Source organism: Narcine bancroftii, chromosome 1, assembly GCF_036971445.1.
Source record: "Narcine bancroftii isolate sNarBan1 chromosome 1, sNarBan1.hap1, whole genome shotgun sequence".
Classification (NCBI taxonomy): domain Eukaryota; kingdom Metazoa; phylum Chordata; class Chondrichthyes; order Torpediniformes; family Narcinidae; genus Narcine; species Narcine bancroftii.
In genome coordinates this window covers 253,168,204-253,193,748 of record NC_091469.1, presented here as the reverse complement: position 1 = coordinate 253,193,748, position 25,545 = coordinate 253,168,204, and the positions used below count along the sequence as shown (strand labels likewise).

General features: G+C 47.8%; 1 protein-coding gene and 1 long non-coding RNA gene across 5 annotated transcripts in view; one reads left to right on the top strand and one right to left on the bottom strand.

The window, feature by feature from the left end:
- The window catches only part of LOC138741424 (tumor protein p53-inducible protein 11-like), a 110,176-nt gene extending 86,027 nt beyond the window's left edge, over positions 1–24,149 (top strand). For all 4 annotated transcript variants that reach the window (XM_069895506.1, XM_069895526.1, XM_069895533.1 and 1 more), the window contains exons 3-7: positions 6,041–6,099; positions 11,715–11,763; positions 17,132–17,228; positions 19,192–19,293; positions 23,856–24,149. In XM_069895506.1, the coding sequence (XP_069751607.1) occupies positions 6,041–6,099; positions 11,715–11,763; positions 17,132–17,228; positions 19,192–19,293; positions 23,856–23,989 (441 nt within the window). In that variant the 3' untranslated portion in view covers positions 23,990–24,149. The remainder of the gene's footprint in view (positions 1–6,040; positions 6,100–11,714; positions 11,764–17,131; positions 17,229–19,191; positions 19,294–23,855) is intronic.
- On the bottom strand, positions 23,690–25,545 carry LOC138741442 (uncharacterized). The gene is made up of 2 exons (XR_011343502.1): positions 25,252–25,545; positions 23,690–24,039 (listed from the first exon to the last, which is right to left on the bottom strand). It is a non-coding gene; the product is annotated as an uncharacterized lncRNA (long non-coding RNA).

The following is a 25,545-nucleotide window of genomic DNA, read 5'->3' as shown; positions in this document are numbered from 1 at the left end:
CTGAAAGGCAGAGGTAGTTATTAGAAAAACTTGGAGTGGAGGAAGCCAGGAAACAAAAAGAATTTGAGAGAGAAATTGAGGTTTTGAAAAATTCAGTTAAAGTTGTGTTAAATCCAGAGCTTAAATTCAAACCAAGTGCAACTTTTCAAAACAGACAAAATTCTGCAACATTGGCAGACAATTATCACAATGTGAAACTTGTGCCCAAAATATCTTTTCAAAAACATAACATGATGTACCTGTGGTGAGATGTAATTACACCACTAGGTCACCAGGGGGCATCCCGGTGACCTTGTACATAAAGCAGTCCAGAGCTACCATCTAGCCTTCCAGGTTCATCTTGCAAAGAGACAAGACCTCTTAGTGTACATATTAGTTTATTAAAGCTGACTTATACTTGCACCGCTGATGTGGTTATTGTCAGTACAATTTAATTACATATCACCACAGAACCAAGGTAGAAAATAAATGGGGAAAACCTTTTGGATCATCTTGTAATTATTGTGAGAACTGGACATGTGGTAGCTAATTGTTTTTTTTTTCTTGAACAGAAAGAGAGAATGAACCAGTAGCACCAGATACTTGTGTTAAAAGAGGTAAGATCCAGGGAAGTGGAAAAGGAATTTGCTGGTAAAGTTAGGAAGGAATTTGAATCTTTTGTATCCAGAGATAAGGTTGTCTCTGCAATAAGGCATCCGATTCATGTGAAGATGAAAGGGGTACTGTTTCCAATGAGAATGCTGGGCAAACTGATTTAAAGTTTAAAAGTCTTGCCGGTGATGAAAATACTGGATAAAGTGATTGAAATGTTTGCGAGATACAGCAGCTGAAAGAAGCAGAGGGCCAGGTCCAGAAAGATGCAGAGGGTCAGGTCCAGAAAGACGCAGAGGGTCAGGCCCAGAAAGACGCAGAGGGTCAGGCCCAGAAAGACGCAGAGGGTCAGGCCCAGAAAGACGCAGTGGGCCAGGCCCAGAAAGACGCAGAGGGCCAGGCCCAGAAAGACGCAGAGGGCCAGGTCAAGAAAGACGCAGAGGGTCAGGCCCAGAAAGACGCAGAGGGTCAGGCCCAGAAAGACGCAGAGGGTCAGGCCCAGAAAGACGCAGAGGGTCAGGCCCAGAAAGACGCAGAGGGTCAGGCCCAGAAAGACGCAGAGGGCCAGGCCCAGAAAGACGCAGAGGGCCAGGCCCAGAAAGACGCAGAGGGCCAGGCCCAGAAAGACGCAGAGGGCCAGGCCCAGAAAGACGCAGAGGGCCAGGCCCAGAAAGACGCAGAGGGCCAGGCCCAGAAAGACGCAGAGGGCCAGGCCCAGAAAGACGCAGAGGGCCAGGCCCAGAAAGACGCAGAGGGCCAGGCCCAGAAAGACGCAGAGGGCCAGGCCCAGAAAGACGCAGAGGGCCAGGCCCAGAAAGACGCAGAGGGCCAGGCCCAGAAAGACGCAGAGGGCCAGGCCCAGAAAGACGCAGAGGGCCAGGCCCAGAAAGACGCAGAGGGCCAGGCCCAGAAAGACGCAGAGGGCCAGGCCCAGAAAGACGCAGAGGGCCAGGCCCAGAAAGACGCAGAGGGCCAGGCCCAGAAAGACGCAGAGGGCCAGGCCCAGAAAGACGCAGAGGGCCAGGCCCAGAAAGACGCAGAGGGCCAGGCCCAGAAAGACGCAGAGGGCCAGGCCCAGAAAGACGCAGAGGGCCAGGCCCAGAAAGACGCAGAGGGCCAGGCCCAGAAAGACGCAGAGGGCCAGGCCCAGAAAGACGCAGAGGGCCAGGCCCAGAAAGACGCAGAGGGCCAGGCCCAGAAAGACGCAGAGGGCCAGGCCCAGAAAGACGCAGAGGGCCAGGCCCAGAAAGACGCAGAGGGCCAGGCCCAGAAAGACGCAGAGGGCCAGGCCCAGAAAGACGCAGAGGGCCAGGCCCAGAAAGACGCAGAGGGCCAGGCCCAGAAAGACGCAGAGGGCCAGGCCCAGAAAGACGCAGAGGGTCAGGTCCAGAAAGAAGCATCCATCTCAGCTGTAACTGCTGGTCAAGAGATTTACTTTAAAAAAAATTGTTTGAACTCTTTCTCTTCAAAAATACCCTCTTACATAGTTGTCAGCCATAATTTTCTGAATCACAATTTTGTTCATTGTCACCTTTACCTCCAAAAGTTACAACTCTTTAGTGATAAGCAACAACTCATCCTTTTTCATCTTTTGCATTTCTGAAAAGTTTTGGTGATTCCAAAAACTTCTTAGTAACCATTTGGACAATTTCACTTGGCCCACACTTAAGTTTTGTTTCCAAAATACACTCATCTGTATTTACAGAATCTGACCAAGTTTGGAAAATTTCACTTGGTCCATTCTTATTTTTGGGGCTTAAAACTGTCTCATCTGCAAATTCTGCAGAATCTGATCAAATGTGTGCTTTCAAATCTACACAGATTGGCGCAGGCAAGCATTTATCAAAACCCATTACTGTTGTTTATCCACCCACACAATAAGACTTTTAGTTAGCTTTCAAAAAGGTTTTAACCAAGCAAATAGAATTTTTATCAATCAGATAAGATATCATTAAGCTCAAATCTTTGATTTTTATCCCAGGAACTCTCACACGAGTGAGATAAGATGAGCCCCCAAATATGTTACACACTAATAACCCTTTTAATTATGTTTGGGACTAAAAGGGTTTTTGTTATCACTAACAGGAAAATTCACCAGACAATGGAAAATTTAAAATTATAGTTTTTTAATTAAACTATTAATAACATAATATTTCTTGCTTATCTCTAAACTTACTTAACTCTAAACGTAACACCACTATGCACAAATGTAAATGTGTGTGTGTGTGTAATTAAAGTCCCATTCTGAAAATTCAATCTTTAAAAGTTCAGCATCATTTTAGTCTGGTTTGAAGGTCTTAAATTCTCAGTTTAGAAATAATTATAAAGCATTTTTAAACATTGAATATTCAGGCCTCTTTAGTCACAATTATGTTTTCCACATGAAGAATCTGCCCTCTTGAAAACACGAATGTGGCTATTTCTTCCACAATAAATTCACAAACCCAAACAAGAGTTAAACAAATGTGGTTATCTTCTTTCACAAAGTGGCCAAACACAAGAATAGACCCAGAAGAATTCTGTCTTCTTTTCCAAAGAGGCAGCAAAGTGGTCTTCATTAATTCAAAAGCCACAGATTCTGTGTTCCCCTTTTTCCAGGAGTAACACACAAAAAAACAGCACCAATTCTGGTTTCTGTAACTCACCCTGTCTTTCACAAGATTTCGACCCCTATATGTTACAGGGTTTTAACTTCTGTGAACTCCAAGCTAAACAGTTCCAAAACTGAAAACAAAATGTCTGATTTCGCTAATATATTTCTCCAAATCATGTGACTGTTACATCATCACTGAGGTGAGTCCCAATTCTTGGAAACCACATTTACCAAAATTCTGTTACTTTTTCAAAACCATCTCTCTCAAGAGGTTTCAATTAAAAGCAGATGGCTTCCTCAGCAGTTCTTGAATAATTAAGATCCACTTGAAATCCATTAGCTCTGTCTGTCCAAGACACGTCGACTCTGAGAATGAACACTCTTCTCATTAAAAATAATGGTTCTCTATAAATGTGCAGTGACCTGTGTGTGACCCTGCACCAACACACAGTTAACTTTACTAAGAATACTGATACAATATTTTAATTCTATAATTTAATTTGTGAAGATATTTTTATAAAAGAAATATAGTTTAACATTAAATTAAAGGTTAACACAAATCTGTTACAAAATTTACTATGGAACAATGAAACCCCATTGTTCAATTACACAAACTCAATTAACACAAATAATTAATCACCAAAACACTAACCATTTATTACAGAAACACTACCTACCACCATGGTATCCATTAATTACTGCAGTCTTTGTAACATAAGCCACAGAAAATAACAAATCAATTAAAAAATCCTAACGGGAATCATAACAAAATCAATTCATGAGGATTTCATAAACCACCTCAACAATGTTACGGTTAATGGACAAGGGAGACATACTTCCACATAGGGGGTGGTTAAGTGGTGGGTGGGATCTGACAGGATTTGAACAGCAAGAGATATGGCCACAGGGGCTTTATTGAAAGGTCACTCATTCTGAGCAGTGTGGTAAGGCAGAAGAAACAGATCGAAATTTTGGTAGCCAGTGTTGGAGACAGAGAAAAGAGTTGTCATCAGAAATGTTGTGGGAATCTTCGGGCCAGGAATACTCGCCTTACCTCAGCAGGGCCAGGGATAAGGGCAGAACCAACTCCAGGAGCTGGCAAGGTGAACGAGGCTGAGCTGACTCTGGATAACATGGCCTAAGACCTGAGAGTGACAGTGGAGATTTGGGGGTCAGGTACCAGCCATCTTTTTGTGTGGAAGGCGCAGGATGTGCGAGTGCTGGTGCACGAATGATAAAAGGTTTGTTTGCAGGCGCGATAGGTTGTCAAGAAGGGAAGTGAAATGTTGGGCTTCATTGCTGGAGGCTTTGAATTTAAGAGAGGGAGTTTTTATGGGTGGCACGGTTGGTGAAGTGGTTTGCGTAATGCCTTTATAGCGCCAGTGATTGAGACTGGGGTTTGAATCCCATGCAGTCTGTAAGGAGTTTGTACATTCTCCCCATGTCTGCATGAGTTTCCTCCAGGGGCTCTGGTTTCCTCCCACCATTCAAAACCTACCGGGGGGGCTGGGGGTGTAGATTAATGGGGTGTACATTGGGCGGCTCATGGGCCGAAAATACTTCATGTCTAAAAAAGTTTTAAAATTAAAAACTTGAAAATTCGAAAAAATTTAAAAAATTCCATTGTTACTTTGGTGTATATGGATTTTAGTCAGACATTTGACAAGGTTTCCCATGCTAGGCTCTCTCAGAAAGTCTTGAACCATGGGATCCAAGGAACCCTGACTGCTTGGATTTGGAATTGGCTTGTCTGCAGAAAGTTGAGGTGGGAGTAGATGGAATGTATTCTGTCTGGAGGTCAGAGACTGGTGGCATTCTGCAGGGATCAGTTCTAGGACCCCTGCTCTTTGTGAATTTCATAAATGACTTGGATGAACAGGTGGAAGGGTGAGTCAGCAAGTTTGCAGATGGTACAACGGTTGGAGGTGTGGTAGAGAGTGCTGTAGGTTACCGCAGGATATAGCCAGGATGCAGATTTGGGCTGGAATGCAGAGGCCTTAAAGGACCAGGCCATCAGCAAGGTCAAGGCCAGAAATGTGATGTGAGGGCAAACAAGACTGAAGCACAGGGGACTGAGACCCCCCCGACTGTCTGTACTACTGCTGAATGTCCAGTCATTAAAAAATAAAATTGATGGCCTCAGGACAAGGCTGCATTATGAGAAACAGATGGGGCAAATCTCGGTTGTTTGCTGCACTGAAACCTGGCTAACAGAGAACATAATAGACGCTGCTATCGACCAGAGGGTTTCACCATTTACAGACTGGATCAGAACTCATAATCGGGAAAAGAAAGGGGACAGTGTGTGGTTTTTAGATAATATCAACTGGTGCAGAGACCTCCTGTACCATTACCTAAGAGAAAATCTCAATTAAATGCAGACCCTTCTATCTACCCCAAGAGTTCTCGTCAGTGATTCTCACTGGAGTTTCTATCATTCCCGATGCCAAACAGGCACTTGCGGAGCTGCGTGATGTGGTCAGTAAACAAGAGATGGTCCACCCTGACATGCTACAAATCATAATCGGTGACTTTAACCAGTCCTGTCTCAAGAAAACCCTACTCAATCACCACCAGCACTCAACCTGTGTACCAGTGATTTTTGCCCAGTGAGGGAATTGAGGATTAAGGGGGAAAAGGCAGGTGGGCAGAGCTGAGTCCACGACTAGATCACCCATGATCTCATTGAATGGTGGAGCAGGCTTGACAGGCCAGATAGCCACCTCCTGCCCTTACTTCCGTTGTTTCGAACAATCGTATACTGATGGAGCATGCCAACTGAGGACGTGGTCTGGGTGATTTGCTCCCTGCCTAAGGAGGATCAGCTTTGTTTAACACTCATCCCTTCTTTTGCAGATCAGTCAAGTTCTGGGTAATGAGATGAAGTTCTCCATGAGGGAGCCCTTGGGACTCAGGTACGATGTTCAACCCTCACGTGAAGTGTGATCCTTCAGTGAGGGTAGTCAGGTTGGAGATGCCCTCTGATCTGATGGTTTCATTCCCATCTGCCACAGACACCATGGATCTGCTCACCAATCCCACCCCTTTGGGTGGCAGTGAGGTGTCGGTGGGGAGGAGCAGGTAGTGAGAAGACATTGAGGAGGAGGGGTGCTGTGGGGAAGAGGGGGCAGTGAGAGGACAGTGGGGAGGAGGTGAAAGTGAGGGGTGATGAGGCAATTGGGGGGACTGGGCAGTGAGGGGAGGTGGGGAGGAGGTAAGAAGTGAAAGGGAGGCGGTGACAGTGAGGGGTGATGGGGAGGAGGGAGCAGTGAGGGATGGTGAAGCAGAGGTGGAAGTGAAAGGGTGGTGGGAGGAGGTGAGGGGTGATAGGGAGGAAGTGACAGTGAAGGTTGGGGAGGAGGGGTAGTGAGGAGGTGGTGGGAGGAAGGTGAGGTAGTGGGAGGAAGTGGGGGGTGATGGAGAGGAGGGGCAGTGAGGGCAGTTGGGGAGAAGGTGATGGCCAATGGAAAGGAGGGGTAATGAGGATGAGGGGGTGGTCGGAGGAAGGGGGTGATGGTGCTGTGGGGGAGGAGGTGAGGGGTGATAGGGAGGAAGTGACTGGGGAGGAGGAGGAGTGGGCAGCGAGGGGAGGAGGGGGCAGTGAGGGGCCGATGGAGTGGAAGGGGGTGAGGGGGCAGTGAAGGGATGGTGGGGAGGAAAAACTTTTTTCTCACAGTCTGGCACAGGGTAATGCTGCCATTTCCACCAGCTCTCTGCTTTAACCTCCACAATCTGAGACAGTCAGGCATCAGAGACAAGTCTGGCCCTGCATTTTATACTTTAAAGAAAATTCTATGAAAGAAGTCTAGAAATCACATTTCAAAAAGTCCTGTAATTGGAAAAACCAACATTGAGTACAGGGCGTTATGTGACCACGTCTGGAGTTTTTGCCCAGAATTAGTTTCATGATTTAAGGTTGACTTGTCTTGGTGTAACAAGTCCTCACAAATAATTTCAATTTCCAACTGTCCATCACTGTCATTCCCCCTTTCAGCCCTCCCTGGTTCCACCAACTCACCTACTGGTCCCTGTCTCAACCCTTCCCAAGAAGAAAGCAAATGGCATGTTGGCCTTTGTTTTGAATATAGAAGCAGGGATGTCTTAGAATGCATCTTGAGTATTGAGTCCAGTTTTGGTCTCCTTATCTGAGGAAGAACATTCTTGCTATTGAGAGAGTGCAACAAAAGACCACCAGACTGATCCCTGGGATGGCAGGACTGACATATAAAGAAAGACTAGATAGACGACAGTTCTACCGTTTGAAATTTAAAGAATGAGTGGAGATCTGAGAGACCTATAATTCTGACAGTATGAAGAAGGTTAGATGCAGGAAGAATGTACCTGGTGTAGGGGACATCCAGAACAAAGGGGTCACGATCTAATGAGAAAGGGGAAGTCATTTAAAACTGAGACGAGGAGAAGCATCTTCACTCAGGAAGTTGCAGAGGCAGTTCATTAGATATTTTCAGAAGGGATCTGGTTGTGATACTTGTCATTAAAGGGTTCAAAGGAAATGGCGAGAAACCAGGAATAGAGTGTTGAGGTCACATGAACAGCTATGATGATGTTGAATGGTGGGGCAGGCTTGATGGGCAGAATAGCCTTCACCAACTCCTATTTTTTCCAATTCCTTTCTCTTTATACCAACCATTTCCCCTCTCCACATTCTCTCGATGAAGGATTTGACCCAAAACCCCAACTCTCTACTCCTCCCCCCCCAACCCACAGACACTCCCTGGCCCGCTGTGTTCCTTGGTTTTTTTCTGCTCCAGGCTCCAGCGTCTGCTGTGTGGAATGATTCTAGGACTGAGAGGCAGAAGGTAATTCGGCAGAGGCAGCACGTCCATGCCAACCATCTACACTCATCCGATTCTCGAGCACTTTGCCCATCACCTTCTCTTGCTTGGGATTCAAGTGCGCGTACAAAGACTTCTCAAACAGTAGAGTCTCTGGACCCACAATCTTCTCAGGTGGGAGTGCGAGGTACTTGATTGAAAGATATCTGTTTAAGGTGGGTGGAGGAAAGTTCAGGGGAGATGTCAGAAGTAGGTTTCTTTTACACAGAGAGGGCTGGGTGCCTGGAGTGCATTGCTGGGGGAGTTGGGGAGCCTGCTACAGTGGGGACATTCAAAATGATAGGAATTTAATGTAGACAAGTGTGAGGTGTGGCATTTTGGAAGGACAAACCAAGAAAGGACATACACAGTGAATGGTAGGGCACTGATGGGTGCGGTAGAACAGAGTGATCTGGGAATATAGATACATAATTTCCTGAAAGTCGTGTCACAGGTGGATAGGGTTGTAAGGAGAGCTTTTGGCATATTGGCCTTCATAAATCAAAGTATTGGGTATAGGAATTGGAATCTTGGTAGAGTTGTTTAACTCATTGGTGAGGCTAAATTTGGAGTATTGTGTGCAGTTTTGGTCACTTAACTATAGGAAGGATATCAATATTATAGAAAGAGAGCAGAGAAGTTTTACTAGGATGTTGCCCGACACCAGGAGCTGAGTTACAGGGAAAGGTTAACCAGGCTGGGACTAATTCCCCAGAGCATAGAAGAATGAGGGGAGATTTGACAGAGGTATTTAAAATTGAGGGAGATAGACAGTAAATGTAGACAGGCTTTTTCCACTGAGAGTAGGTGAGATTCTAACCAGAGGACATGGGTTAAGAGTGAAAGGGGAAAGGTTTAGGGGGAACATGAAGGGGAACTTCTTCATACAGAGAGAGTGATCGGGGTGTGGAACGAGCTGCCAGCTGAGATGGTGAATGTTGGTTCAATTTTAACATTTAGGAAGAATTTGGACAAGTACGTCTAGGCAGAAAAATAATTCGGCACAGACTAGAAGGTCCAAAGGGGCCTGTTTCTGTGCTGCGATGTTCTATGGTTCTATAGGCACATGGATGTCTGAAAAATAGAGGGTAGGGAAGGGTTTATACAGGTCAGCACAACATCATGGGCTGAAGAGCAATGTTCTATTTAAAATTTGGAGGTTTTTTATCCCCCCCCCCCAAGGCTGTATGTAGAAAAGTGGTTTCCTCCTGTGAGAGAATGTTTAAAATACAGGTCAAGCATTTAAGGAAGAGAGAAGGTGAATTAATTGTTTTCTCTTGGAGGGGTGAGAATTTCTGTACTTGGTCAAAAGGAAGTAGAAACAGAGTGAAACAGGGCAACGAACTCTGGAATGAGCATCTCAGCGGTGAATTGGGGAAGGAGGCACTCCCTCTCAGTGGAAGCACAAGCTCTGTACTCGCTGGAGAGCATGCCAGGTCCCTGCGGTGGGAACTAAAGTTGCCCAGTTCAAGCCACTGCGCGGAGCAGAGCTTGCGTTAAACAGGCAGGCTACAAGCCAGCGCAAAGGTGCTCCCAGTTCTGGTGAGGCTTTTCCACAGTGGTGTTAAGGAGGTGGGATTGGTCTGGAGCCGTCATGTTCAGAAATGGCATAGTGGGGAGAACATCTGTCCAGGTAGGAGACACACAAGGACACTGAAGATGTTCAAACCTCTGCCACTCAGACATCTTTGAAGTAAACCCTCGGGCTGATTACTAACCAAAAGAATGATCCAGTTTTCAGGTCTTGATTATTTGATATAAAGCATGACCAGTCAGAGATATGCATTCAGAAGGCTGGAACTGTTGGTGCTGGTTGGCCTGGTGGGAGGGAGGTTGCTGCCCTCTACAGGTGCAGGCTTGTGTCTGCTGCTCCTTGAGCAACACCGTCCTGACGAACTGAGGTGCACACAGTGGTCGGTGTTCCTTGTCACTGACCTTAAAACACTGAAAAAGAGTCTGAAGGTAGAATCTGAGAAGAAACTACAAGAAATAGAAATTAAGATAGATTATAAGATAGTACTTTTTTACATATTAACAATGGCGTGAAGCAAGGCTGTGTTCTCGCACCAACCCTCTTTTCAATCTTCTTCAGCATGATGCTGAACCAAGCCATGAAAGACCCCAACAATGAAGACGCTGTTTACATCCGGTACCGCACGGATGGCAGTCTCTTCAATCTGAGGCGCCTGCAAGCTCACACCAAGACACAAGAGAAACTTGTCCGTGAACTACTCTTTGCAGATGATGCCGCTTTAGTTGCCCATTCAGAGCCAGCTCTTCAGCGCTTGACGTCCTGCTTTGCGGAAACTGTCAAAATGTTTGGCCTGGAAGTTAGCCTGAAGAAAACTGAGGTCCTCCATCAGCCAGCTCCCCACCATGACTACCAGCCCCCCCACATCTCCATCGGGCACACAAAACTCAAAACGGTCAACCAGTTTACCTATCTCGGCTGCACCATTTCATCAGATGCAAGGATCGACAATGAGATAGACAACAGACTCGCCAAGGCAAATAGCGCCTTTGGAAGACTACACAAAAGAGTCTGGAAAAACAACCAACTGAAAAACCTCACAAAGATAAGCGTATACAGAGCCGTTGTCATACCCACACTCCTGTTCGGCTCCGAATCATGGGTCCTCTACCGGCACCACCTACGGCTCCTAGAACGCTTCCACCAGCGTTGTCTCCGCTCCATCCTCAACATCCATTGGAGCGCTTACACCCCTAACGTCGAAGTACTCGAGATGGCAGAGGTCGACAGCATCGAGTCCACGCTGCTGAAGATCCAGCTGCGCTGGATGGGTCACGTCTCCAGAATGGAGGACCATCGCCTTCCCAAGATCGTGTTATATGGTGAGCTCTCCACTGGCCACCGTGACAGAGGTGCACCAAAGAAAAGGTACAAGGACTGCCTAAAGAAATCTCTTGGTGCCTGCCACATTGACCACCGCCAGTGGGCTGATAACGCCTCAAACCGTGCATCTTAGCGCCTCACAGTTTGGCGGGCAGCAACCTCCTTTGAAGAAGACCGCAGAGCCCACCTCACTGACAAAAGGCAAAGGAGGAAAAACCCAACACCCAACCCCAACCAACCAATTTTCCCTTGCAACCGCTGCAATCGTGTCTGCCTGTCCCGCATCGGACTTGTCAGCCACAAACGAGCCTGCAGCTGACGTGGACTTTTTACCCCCTCCATAAATCTTCGTCCGCGAAGCCAAGCCAAAGAAAAACTTTTGTACATATGTGTATGTGTGTGTTGGGGGGATGATAGCATGCATGGGTGTACATGTGATTCTACGTGTTCGTATTGTGTGAATAAATGTGTGTGCATGTGTTTGTTCTTGAATGTGTTTGTGTGTTAGTGTGTGTGTGTGTTCAAGCACAAGTGTATGTGTATCTGGGTACTTTTGTGCTCTCTATGTGTGTACATGTGAATGTGAGTGCATTGTGTGTCTGTGTGTCTACATGTGTTTATGAAAGTGTTTATTGCTTTTGTATGTGAATCTAAATATACTTCTGAATGTGTGTAAGTGTGTGGGTATGTGAGGGATTGTGTGTGTGAAGGATTGTGTGTGTGAAGGATTGTGAGTGTGTGAGGGATTTTGTGTGAGTGTGTGGTGTGTGTACGTGTGTGAGAGATTGTATATGAGTACATTCTCAGGCTGTGTGCACTAATGCATCTGTTTAACCACCAGGTTGTGGCAGTTGGTGACAGCCATCATGTTCAGCTTGGTCGCCGTCATGGTGAGTTCACACTGAGTGGGGCGTGGACATAGTGGTGGCAGAGCCCTCCCACCCACAATCCCGTCCAGGGGCCAGGAGAGCTGCAACATTGCTAAACAGGAAAGTCTACAGGCGCTGGTGTCGAGGGCCATTCACAAACATGCTGGAGAAACACAGCAGGCCCACCTGCTTTCAGCTCGTATCATTCTCCAGCTCCCCACCCACTGCCATTTACTCTCCATTCTGACAGCTACACCCCTCCCCCTTCACCTCAGCTGTTTTCTCTTTACCTTCCCACTGTATCCATCTAGGACCTCTTACCTGTCAGCCTGTGCTCCTCCCCCTTCCCCTTCCTCCCTCCCTCCTCTCTCCCCTCACCATTTTATTCAGGCATAGCTAGAGGGAGGAGCAGGTAGTATTAGGGAAACAGGGAGGCTGCAAAAGAATGCACGAGGATGGGCAGAGAAGTGGGAAATTAAATACAGTGTTGGAAAGTATAAGGTCATGCACTTTGGTAGAAAAAAATAAACCAGCAGACTATTTTCTAACAGGGAGAAAGTTTTAAAATTCCCTGATGCAAAGGGACCTGGGGGTGCTCGTGCAGGATAGCCTGAAGGTAATCTTGCAGGTTGAGTCGGTGGTGAAGAGGGCAAGTGCAACGCTGGCGTTCATTTTCAGAAGAACAGAATACTAGAGCCGGGATGTGATGTTGATGCTCCATTAAGCACTGGTGAGGCCTCACATGGAGTATTGTGAGCAGTTTTGGGTTTCTCATTTAGGAAACATTAGAGAGGGTTCAGAGGAGGTTCACAAGGATGATTCTGGGAATGAACGGGTTATATGACGAGCATTTGATGGCTCAGGTGGTACTTAGAGTTTAGTAGATTGAGGGGCCCCCCATCTCATCGAAACCTTTTGCATGTTGAAAGGCGTGGACAGAGTAGATTTGTTAGGTTGTTTCCCATAGCGGGAGAGTCTCGGACAAGAGGGCACAACTTCAGGATTGAAAGGTGAGTGCTTAGAACAGAAGAATTTCTTTAGCCAGAGGGTTGTAAATCTGTTGCCACATGCGGTTATCGAGCACAATTCATTAGGTGTGTGTATGGCAGAGATTAATATGTTCTTGTCCAACAAGGACACCAAAGGTTATGGGGAGAAGGCCAGGATGTGGGACTGAGTAGAAGAGTGAATCATCTCATGATTGATGGGCAGAGCAGACTAGAAGACTCCAGAGCCTGTTACTGCTGCTATATCCTCTGGTAATAACTCCCAGTGTGGGGAATCCCACTGACTGTATGTCACTCCCAGTGTGGGGAATCCTTCTGAACCTCGATCCCAGTGTGGGAAATCACACTGTGTCTCAATCCCAGTGTGAATAATCCAACTATAGCCACTCCCAGGTCGGGGTATTGCATGGTACATCACACCCAGTGTGGGGAATCCCCCGTACGTCAGTCCCAGTGTAAGGAATCCCAAAATGCTTCACTCCTAGTTTGGGGAATCCCACTGATCGTCACTCCCAAAGTGGGGAATCCCATTGTACATCACTCCCTGTGTGCAGAATCCTGCTGTGCATCACTCCCTGTGTGGCAAATACTACTGTGCATTACTCCATGTGTATCCAACTGAGCATCACTCCCAATTTCAAGATCCCCACTTTACGTCACTTCCAGTGTGGGGAATCCCACTGTATGTCATTCCTATTGTGGGGAATTGCTCTCTAATCACTGTCAATGTGGAGAATCCCACAATACTTTAATCCCATTGTGGGAAATTGCCCTGTAATCACTCCTAGCAAAGGAAATAACACTGTATGTCTCTTCCAGTGTGGGGGAGTCCTACTGCACATCACTCTAGTGTCGGGAATCCCACTGTAATCACACCCAGTGTCTGGATTCCCAACGTCATTGCTCCCAGAGTGAGAAATCCGAATGTATGTCACTCCCAGTGTGGGGAATCCCTCTGTACATCATACCCAGTGTGAGGAATCCCACTCTTTGTCACTCCCAGTGTGGGGAATCCCACTGTTTGTCACTCCCAGTGTGGGGGGATCCTACTGTAATCACTCCCAGTGCAGGGCACCTCACTGTACATCACTATCACTGTGGGGAATTCCACTGTACAATGTTCCCTGAGTGCGGCATCCCACAATAGGTCACACCCAATGTGGGGAATCCCATTGTACATCACTCCCAGTGTGATAGATCCTACTGTACTTCACTCACAGTGTGGAGAATCCTGCTGAATGTCATTCTCTCCGTGGAGAATCTCACTGTGTATCACTCTCAGTGTGGGGAATCCCACACACCCAGTCGGGTGTCAATCACCCTCTGGGATATAAGCCTGCGCCAGCCTCCCAAGGCCTCACTCAGAGTTGCTGCAGCTCGAGCCAGCCTGGCTCTGTGGAAGTCTTTGTGGATTAAAGCCTGTTGTACAGTCTTTACCTTTGTGTGTGTCTGATTCTGGCTATCAGCGCACCACAGTAATATAAGAGGATGCTTCTTCACTCAGTGGCTGAGTGGAATGATCTATCGGCAAAAGTAGTTGCTGCAGGGTCAATTCTGTCATTTAAAAGGAGGCTAAATGAGTACATGGATGTGAGGGGGTTGGAGGGTTATGGGCAAGAGAGTGGATAGGTGGAACTAGTGGAGTTTCACATAAATCGTTGTGTACATCTCTCCTAGTATGGGGAATCCTGCTGTTTGTCACTCCCAGTATGGGGAATCCCACTGTTTCTCACTCCCAGTGTGGGGAATCCCACTGTTTGTCTCTCCCAGTGTGGGGAATCCCACTGTTTCTTACTCCCTGTGTGGGCAATCCCAATGCACAACCCTCCCAGTGTGGGGAATCCCACAGTAGTCATTTCACAGAGTGGGGAATTTCACTATACTTTACTCCGTGTTTGGGGAATCCCAATGTGCATCATTCCCATTGTGTTAATCAAACTGTGCATTACTTCCAGTGCAGGGAATCCCAAAATGCATCACACCCAGTGTGGGGAATCCCACTGTTTGTCTCTACCAGTGTGGGGAATACCACTGTTTGTCTCTCCCAGTGTGGGGAATCCCACTGTTTCTCACTCCCAGTGTGGGGAATCCCACTGTTTGTCTCTCCCAGTGTGGGGAATCCCACTGTTTGTCTCTCCCAGTGTGGGGAATCCCACTGTTTCTCACTCCCAGTGTGGGCAATCCCAATGCACAACCCTCCCAGTGTGGGGAATCCCACTGTTTGTCTCTCCCAGTGTGGGGAATCCCACTGCACAACCCACCCAGTTTGGGGAATTTCACTATAATTTACTCCGTGTTTGGGGAATCCCAATGTGCACCATTCCCATTGTGTTAATCAAACTGTGTATTACTTCCAGTGCAGGGAATGCCAATATTTGTCACTCCCAGTGTGGGAGATTCCACTGTAGATCACTCCAAGTGTGGGGAATCCTACTGTTTCTCACACCCAGTGTGGGGAATCCCACTGTTTCTCACTCCCAGTGTGGGGAATCCCACTGTTTCTCACTCCCAGTGTGGGGAATCCCACTGTTTGTCTCTCCCAGCGTGGGGAATCCCACTGTTCCTCACTCCCAGTGTGGGAAATCCCACTGTTTGTCTCTCCCAGCATGGGGAATCCCACTGTTTCTCACTCCCAGTGTGGGAAATCCCACTGTTTGTCTCTCCCAGTGTGGGGAATCCCACTGTTTCTCACTCCCAGTGTGGAAAATCCCACTGTTTGTCTCTCCCAGTGTGGGGAATCCCACTGTTTGTCTCTCCCAGTATTGAGAAACCCACTTTGCTTTATTTCCTGTGTAGAGTACCCCAATATGCTTCACTCCCAATGTGGGGAATCCTACTCTACATCACTCCCAGTATGGGGAGTTCGATAGTTTGTCATTCCCAGTATGGATAATCCCACTGTAATCAATACCAGTGCAGGACATCCCAGTGTGCATCACTCTCATGTGAATTCCCACTGTTTATCACTCCCAGTGTGGGGAAATTCCACTGTTTGTCACTCCCAGTGTGGGGAAATTCCACTGTTTGTCACTCCCAGTGTGGGGAATCCCACTGTTCGTCACTCCCAGTGTGAATAATCACACTGCACATCATTCCCAGTGTGGGGAATCCCTCTGTACATCACCCCTAGTATGGGGAATACCACTGTTTGTCACTCCGAGTGTCAGGAATCCCACTGTACATAACTCACAGTGCATGGAATCCTTAAGTGTCATGCCCTGCTTGGGAACACCCACTATGACCACCTCCAGTGTGGAAATCCCACTGTAGATTGCTGCTAATATGGGGAATCCTACTATTTGTCACTCCCAGAGTGGGGAATCCCACTGTACATCACTCCCAGTATGGTGAATCCCACTGCTCATCACTCCCAGTGTGGGGAATCCCACTGTATACAATTTTGTGTGAGGAGTCCCACTGAAGATCACTGCCAGTGTGGAGAATCCTACTGTATATAACTCCCTGTGTGCAGTATCTCACTGTATGTCACTCCCAGTATGAGCAACCCCACTGTATGTCACTCCCAATGTAGAGAATCCCAATATGCTTCACTCCCAGTTTGGGGAATCCCACTGTAATCACTCCCATTGTGGGGAATCCCTCTCTAATGACTCTCAGAGTGGGAAATCCCACTATATTTCTAGTGTAAGGAATCTCACTGAATATCACTCCAATGTGGGGAATTCCAATGTAGGGAATCCCAATATGTATCTCTCCCAGTGTGGGGAATCCCACTGTAGATCACTGCCAATGAGGGGGATCCCGCTGTAAATCTCTCTCATTATGGGAAATTCCACTGTTTGTTACTCCCAGTGTTGGGAAATCCCACTATACATAACTTAAAGTATGTTGAGGCTCAATGTATATCACTCACAGTGAGGGCAATCCCACTGTACATTACTCCCAGTGGGGGTATTCCACTGTGCATCACTCCCTGTTTGGGAAATCCCCCTGTACTTCACTTCCAGAGTGGGTAATCCCACTCTACGTCACTCCCAATGTGGGGTATCCCATGGTGCATCACTCCCAGTGTGCGGAATCTCACTATATGCCATTCCCAGTGTGGGGAATCCCATGGTGCATCAGTCCCAGTGTGGGGATCTCACTGTATGTCAATCCCAGTGTAGGCACACCCACTGCAGGTTAATGCCTTCATCCCTCACACCTTGTCTCCCTCACTCCCAGTCGCCCTTTCTCCTTGTCACCCTCATCCCTCCCTACCTCTATCCCACCCTCCCAGTTTCAGACCCATGCTCAATGTACTGATGAGGTAGGAAAAACAGTAACTGCCCCACATATCAAACACGCTGCCCTGGGAAGCACTGCCTGTTGGTTCAGAGTGTAGGATGTTGTCAGTAAGAGTGTTTCTGTCCTGTTGTCAGGCACTTATCGTCCCAGACCATCTGTACGACGCAGTGTTTGTTGAAGGTGGAGCAGGCAGTAAGATATCTGTGAGATTGTACGGAGGCGCCTTGCTCAGTGAGTATCAAATCATGTTGAGTAGATGGAAATAATCCCTGGACTCACCAGTACAGGAAGTACTACACTGTGACACAATCCACTCCACCCTTCTGTACACCAGTACTACACCATGACACAATCCACTACACCCTACTGTACAGCAGTACTACACCATGACACAATCCACTACACCCTACTGTACAGCAGTACTACAAAGTGACACAATGTACTACACTACTGTACAGCAGTATTACACCGTGATAAAATCCATTACACCCTACTGTATAGAAGTACTACAGCGTGATACAATCCCCTACACCCTACTGTTCAGCAGTACTACACCGTGACACATTTCACGACACCCTACTGTACAGCAGTACTACACCATGACACATTCCACAATACCCTACTGTACAGCTGTACTACACTGTGACACAGACCCACTACACCCTACTATACAGCAGTTCTACACTGTGACACAGATCCACTACACCCTACTGTACAGCAATACCACACCGTGACACAGATCCACTACAACCTAATGTACAGCAGTACTACACTATGACACAAACCCACTACACGCTACTGTTCAGCAGTACTACAATATGACACAGACCCACTACACCCTACTGTACAGCAGTTCTACACTGTGACACAGATCCACTACACCCTACTGTACAGCAATACTATACCGTGACACAGATCCACTACAACCTAATGTACAGCAGTACTACACTATGACACAGACCCACTACACGCTACTGTACAGCAGTACTGCACTGTGAAACAGACCCACTACACCCTACTGTACAGCAGTACTACACTGTGATACAATCCACTACACCCTACTGTACAGCAGTACTACATGGTGACATAGATCCACTGAACCCTACTGTACAGCAGTACTACACAGTGACACAGACCCACTATACCCTACTGTACAGCAGTACTACACCGACACAGACCCACTACACCCTACTGTACAGCAGTACTACACCGTGACACAATCCACTACAACCTACTGTACAGTAGTACTGCACTGTGACACAATCCACACCTCAAACCATGGGGAAGGGCATCATTTCCAAGACCCTAAGGACTTACAACAAGTGCTCCAAAAGGCAATAATCAGGATCCAATTGTGGGACCTGTAGCAAATATTTGAAAGGTGCCCTAAATAGTGCCAACAAGCACCTGCCTGGTGAGGGGAAGCACCTATACTGAAATTATTCCCCTCCCCTCAACAGGGGATGGGGAACAGGGGCAGTGGTCAGCAACCTCTCCCTGCCTAGTGGGACAGGAGATGGGGAATGGGGGCAGTGGTCAGCAACCTTTCCCTGCCCAGTGGGATGGCATGGGGAATGGGGGCAGTGGTCAGCAACCTTTCCCTACCCAGCAAGTCAGGGAATGGTCAGGGACAGTGATGTCTCCCTGCCCAACAGGCCGGGGTACATGACCTCTCCCTGCCCAAAGGGCTGGGGAACATGATCTCTCCCTGCCCAGCGGGACAGGGGATGGGTCGGGCGACGGAGACCTCTTCCTGCCCAATGGGCCAGGGAACACGACCTCTCTCTGCCCAGCGGGACGGGGGATGCACCAGGGGTGCGACCACTCTGTTAAAACGAAACTTATGGCGGCAGCAGGGTCAATGCGGGATCAATGGCTGTCTTCATTACCCATAATTCCCCACGCAGTTGAAACTGCTCTGAGTTTCCCTGGCGCTGACACTGGCAGAGAGGTTCCAGCTGCATGGGTGTTAATAACAATTAACTTTAAGGTGAGCAATTTTAGCCAATTATCTCCTTTAATTGGGGTTAACACAGACTATCCGTGGAATCTGATATATGCTGTACAAAGATCCAAACGAAAATGCTTCTCATAATTCATGGTACATAAACGTGGGGCCCTTGAAATTACTGTCCCTTTGCATTTGCTACTCTTGTTGGATGCTTCATCTCCTCTCCCTTGTGTTTCCCCATAGGCATTTCTCTCATCATGTGGAGCGCGTTATACACGACAGAGAAGATGGTGATCCGGTGGACGCTGCTCTCGGAAGCCTGTTACTTCACAGTGCAGTTCATTGGTGGGTCATGTCCAACCGCGGACAGAGATGTCCTCACACCCCCTGTACCTCCTGGTCCCGTGTACACCCCGCGTCCCCTGTAACCCATGTCCCTTGTACACCTCATTTGCACTATACCACCCAGTCGCCTGTACCCTCTGTCCTCTGTATCTCCCTGTACCTATTCCCCCTGTACCTTATTCCCCTGTACCTCAGTCCTCCTGTACCCCAGTCCCCTGTACCCTGGTCCCCCATATCCAAGTCCCCCTGTACCCCAGTACACCTGTATCCCAGTACCCCACTCCCCAGTCTACCTGTACCACCCAGTCACCTGTACCCTTTGTCTCCTGTATCCCCAGTCTCCCGGTACCCTGGTCCTCTTATTCCCCAGTTCTCTATGTCCCCAGTACCCCAGTCTCCCTGTACCCCAGTCTCCCTGTACCCCAGTCTCCCTGTACCCCAGTCTCCCTGTACCCCAGTCTCCCTGTACCCCAGTCTCCATTTACCCCGTCTCCCTGTACCCCAGTCTCCATTTACCCTAGTCCCCTGTACCCCAGTCCCTCTGTCCCATGATCCCCCTGTATCCCTGTCCCCTTCACCACTGTCCTCTGTACCCCAGTCAATCTCTCTGGGGAAGTTCTTTGCAGGGTGTGGGGAGATGGGGCAGGTGACTATCTCCAAGTGAAGAGAGCCTGGTCCCACCTCCCCACGATATATATCCGTAGAACATTATAACACAGAAACAGGCTTTTCAAACCTTCTTGTCTGTGCCAAACTATTATTCTGTCTCATCCTATTGACCTGCACCCAGTCCAGAGTTCTCGATACTCTTCCATCCCAATACCTATCCAACTGTGTCAACTGTCAAAATTGAGCCCACATTCGCTACCAGCTGGCAGTTCGTTCTACACTCCCACCACTTTCTGTGTGAAGAAGTTCCCCCTAAATGTTCCCCTTTCACCCTTAACCCATGTCCTCTGGTCAGTTTCTCACCTACCCTCAGTGGAAAAAGCTGACCTATATTTACTCTGTCTATCCCCCTCAAATTTTAAATACCTCTATCAAACCCCGCCTCCTTCTTCTACACTCCAAGGAATAAAGTCCTAACCTGTTTATCCTTTCCCTGTAACTCAGTTCCTGAAGCCCATGCAACATCCTAGTAAATATTATTGATATCCTGCCTGTAGTGACCAAAACTACACACAATATTCCAAATTAACCTCACCAATGTCTTATACAACCTTACCATAACATCCCAACTCCTGTACTCAGTACTTCAATTTATGAAGGCCAATATGTCAAAAGCTCTCTTTTCAACCCTTATCTGTCTGTGACACCACTTTCAGGGAATTATGTATCTGTATTCCCAAATCCTTCTGTTCTACCGAACTCCTCAGTGCCCGACCATTCACCATGAATGTCCTTTCTTGGTTTGTCCTTCCAAAATAGAATGCCTCACCCTTGCCTGCATTAAATTCCATCTGCCATTTTTCATCCTATTTTTCCAGCTGGTCCAGATCCCTCTGCAAGATTTGAAAACCTTCTTCGCTGTCTACAATGCCTCCAATCTTAGTGTCATCTGCAAACTTGCTGATCCAATTTACCACATCATTGATATAGAAGACAAACAACAATGGTCCCAACATTGTCCCACGAGGCCCACCACTAGTCACAGGCCTCCAGTCTGAGAAGCTACTATTACTTCTATCTGGCTTCTCCCGTGTAGCCAATGTCAAATCCAGTTGGCGACCTTCCTATGAAACCAAGTGTCTGAACCTTCCTGACTAACTTCCCACATTGAACTTTGTCAAAGGCCTTACTAAAGACCATGTAGTCAACACCCACAGCCTTTCCATCATCATCCTTCCTGGTAACCTCCTGGAAAGCTATCAGATTGGTTAAACATGACCTATCATGCACAAAGCCATGTTGACTATCCCAAATTAGTTTCTGGCAAATACTTGTATATCCGATTTCTTGGAACACTTTCCTTTAATTTACCTGCTACTGACATCAGGCACACTGGCCTATAATTTCCAGGGTTACTTTTGGAGCCTTTATTAAACAACGGAACAATGCGAGCTACCTTCCAATCCTCTGACACCACATCTGTGGCTAAGGACATTTTCAATATTTCTTCTAGGACCCCTGTAATTTATACTCTAGCCTCCCTCAAGGATTGAGGAAATATCTCATCAGGCCCTGAGGTTTTATCCACCCTTATTTGCTTTAAGTTAGCAACCTCCTCCTCTAACGTGTAGAGGTTCCATGGCCTCACTACTTGTTTTCCTTACATCCCTAGACTCTGTGAGTAAATACTGATCCAAAATCCCATTTAAGATCTCCCCAATTTCTTCTGGATCCATTCATAGCCTAGCACTCCGAGCTCCAAGGGGACCAATTTTGTCCCTTACTATCCCTTTGCTCTTAATATACCTATATAACCCCTTAGGATTTTCCTTCACATTGTCTGCCAAAGCAACCTCGAGTCTTCTTTAGCTCTCCCTGATTTCCTCCTTGTATTTCTTGCAGTTTTTTAATACTCCACAATTACCTCATTTGCTCCTGTTGCTCCCCTCTCTGTGTCCCCCCTCTCTCTCTCACCCCACCCCCCTCTTTCTTCTGAACCAATACCCCTTGAAAACCAAGGTTCCCTATGACTGTTATCTTTGGCTTTAATCTTTGGCTTTAAATACAAACTCTGAACTCTCAAAACTCCGCCATTGAAGGCCTTCCAGTTAACGAACACATCCTTGCCAAGAAACAACTATTCCCAATCCACACATTCAAGATCCTTTCTCATTTCCACAAAATTTGGCTTTCCTCCAATTTAGAATCTCAACCCGAGGACCAGACCTATCCTTCTCCATATTTAACTTGAAACTAACAACAAACTTGAAACAATGTAAGGGAATCTGGCCTCAAGCCACCCATTGCCATATCAACTGGTCCTGAGCTTGATGTGATCTGAAGCTGGGACATGGGTATAGAATTGGGTAAACAGATGATCAGGATGTTAGACCTTTCTCTGGATTAGGTTTCTGAACCACAGCATGAGACGCAATCTCTGAAAGTTAGTCACTGTAAGGAAACCTTTGAGCCCTCCCAGCCTCAATGAAGAGGTCCAGATTGAAACATGGACCCTTCTTTATCTCCCACTTCTGCTGAGTTCCTCAAGCTCTTTGTGTTTCATGTCAGATTCCAGTATCTCTCGGATTCCTCCCTGAAGTCTGGATGGCTGTGTTGCAGTGGCAATAGACTGGCCACTGGATGGCGGTGCTGTCCAATATTTCCATGCTGTGGGCAGCAGGTCCATCTCCAGATGTTCACCCTGCAGATTAACATCTGGAGATAAAACATCAGTAGGCTGCCAGTCTACTGGGGGTTCATGGTGGGCTGTCTAACTTCCAGACATCATAATAACACCAGTCACAGCACTGCCATTAGGTGCCCAGTAGCAGAGGTTTCTGTGTGAATTGCATTTCGTACGCAGTGTATTGTTGAACTTGCTAGTTCTTGGGTTCACTGGCCTAAACTCCCATTGCTTCTGAACCCCAGTGTACATCAGCAGGGCTCTAGCCTTGACCTGCAGTTCCCCTTCTGTCAGATGCCAGCGACACCCACTGTCCTGACATCCTTTGACCCCTCTGATAGCTCATTATTTCATACACCATTTCCCCATCCAACTCCCACCACCTTCCCTCTCACCCCAGTGACCAGGAAACCAGTAACGTTCTCTCAGCACACAAAGAATTGGTGGAGGAGGACAGCAGGCCAGGTAGCATTCCCAGGTAGAAACAGGTGGACCCTTTCTCAAGTCTAAATACTAGTCCTTCAGCCAATAATATGGTGCCAAGCTATGCAATCCTACTCTGTAACATAATCCTTCTCTACTGAACATACTTTGCTTCCCACCCCCTGCCCCCCTCCAATCATCTCTCCCTCCACCTGTTTCTCTACCCCTCACACCTATCCCAGCACCTCAGGGCCCCTCTTCACCTTCTTTCCCCTCTTTATTTTAACATATTAGCAACCAGCTCCCTCTAGTCTTGATAAAGGGTCCTGACCTGAAACGTTGACCGACCATTTCCCCCCTTTGAATGCTGTCGGACCTGCTGAGTGCCTCCAGCAGTTCTTTGCACAAGATTCCAATATCCACAGCATTAGTCTTTGTCAAACTCTCTTAGACTCACTGGTACTGCTCAAATCCTTAGTGAGCCCTTGTGTCTGATCCCTTGTGAAGCTGTTATTAACATTTTGTGTGTTATTGCGAGTTATACTTGTGCAAAATTGACATCTACACATTGTGCATTAGCAACAATGAAGATGAAATTATCCCCTTGTGTGGCACATGTCTGAAATTAACCCTTGTCTATGGTGGACATTTAAAGACAAAATTAACCCCTTATGTGGAGTATTGTGTGAGCATGGTGGCTTGTATTTGAAGATGACGGCAAGTGGTTTCAAGATCATTGCGACTGGCTGTTGTTTCTCTCCACGAAACTTGGGGTTTGACTATTGTAGCCACTCCCACGCAGAGTCCTTCTTCCGCAGGCTGACTGTGGGATCTCTTTCTCTTCCAGTTACGAGCGTCACACTGTTTGAGGTGGGAGTACTGGCATGGGGAGCATCGCTCCTGCTGCTCAGTCGGGGGGTCTTCATCATCATCAGCGTCTATTACTATCACCAAGTGGGTCTCAAGCCGAAGAAGGTGTGAGCGGTGTGGGAGCTGGCTGGACGGGCGGGAAGAGCAGTGGATTCCGAACCCTGCAACAGAAGACTTACTTTGTCATTCTAACGTCATGTTCTGCTTCTCTCGCTTAGACTTGTGCCTTCCTAGTACTATTGTATTAAAATTGTGTGCGTGTGTGTGTTCATTCAGTGTGTGTTCTTGTACCTGTGTGTATGTCTGTTCATTCGGAGTATGTGTGCCTGTGTCTGTGTTTCTTAATGTCTGTCAGTATGGATGTTTGCCTGTTTTGTATGCATATGTCTGTGTGTGTCTGTGTGTGTGTGTGTGTGTGTGTGTGTGTGTCTGTGTGTGTCTGTGAGTGTGTGTGTGAGTGTGTGTGTGTGTGTGTGTGTGTGTGTGTGAGAGTGTGAGTGTGTGTGAGTGTGTGTGTGTGTGTGTGTGTGTGAGTGAGACTGTGTGGGGTGTGTGTGTGTGTGTGTGTGTGAGTGAGACTGTGTGGGGTGTGTGTGTGGGTGTGTGAGTGAGACTGTGTGTGTGTGTGTGTGTGAGTGAGACTGTGTGGGAGGTGTGTGTGTGTGTGAGTGAGACTGTGTGGGGTGTGTGTGTGTGTGTGAGTGAGACTGTGTGGGTGTGTGTGTGTGAGTGAGACTGTGTGGGGTGTGTGTGTGTGTGAGTGAGACTGTGGGTGTGTGTGTGTGTGTGTGAGAGAGAGACTGTGTGTGTGTGTGTGTGTGAGTGAGACTGTGTGGGGGGTGGGTGTGTGTGTGTGAGACTGTGGGGTGGGTGTGTGTGTGTGTGAGTGAGACTGTGGGGGGTGGGGGTGTGTGTGTGTGAGGGAGACTGTGTGTGTGCGTGTGTGTGTGAGTGAGACTGTGTGGGGGGTGGGTGTGTGTGTGTGAGTGAGACTGTGTGGGGGGTGTGTGTGTGTGCGTGTGTGTGTGTGAGTGAGACTGTGTGGGGGGTGGGTGTGAGTGAGACTGTGTGGGGGGTGGGTGTGAGTGAGACTGTGTGGGGGGTGGGTGGGTGTGAGACTGTGTGGGGGGTGGGTGTGAGTGAGACTGTGTGGGGGGTGGGTGTGAGTGAGACTGTGTGGGGGGTGGGTGTGAGTGAGACTGTGTGGGGGGTGGGTGGGTGTGAGACTGTGTGGGGGGTGGGTGGGTGTGAGACTGTGAGGGGGGTGGGTGTGAGTGAGACTGTGTGGGGGGTGGGTGTGAGTGAGACTGTGTGGGGGGTGGGGGGTGTGTATTCTACCCCTGTGTCTGTGCAGCAGCAGTTGAATTCCTTACCTCAAGAATGATCAATAAATATGATGTGACCTGGAGGATGGTTTGATCAGTGAGACCTTTTGTTCAGGAGTGCTAGCACCACACCTTCATCCTCCTGCAGGGGCCTCCAACCTTCCAGCATTGTCCCCAGCTGCCAGGAGCTAAAACCTCATCTATTAGGAGAACATACCATTGATTGGGTGGTAGGAGCAAGGAGTTTGGTCTGGTGTGCGAGTCAGTCTTGATGAAAGGGGCTGTGAGCGCAGGGAGATGAGACATCAGCCGTACCTTGGGAGGGTCACCTGCGGAGATGTG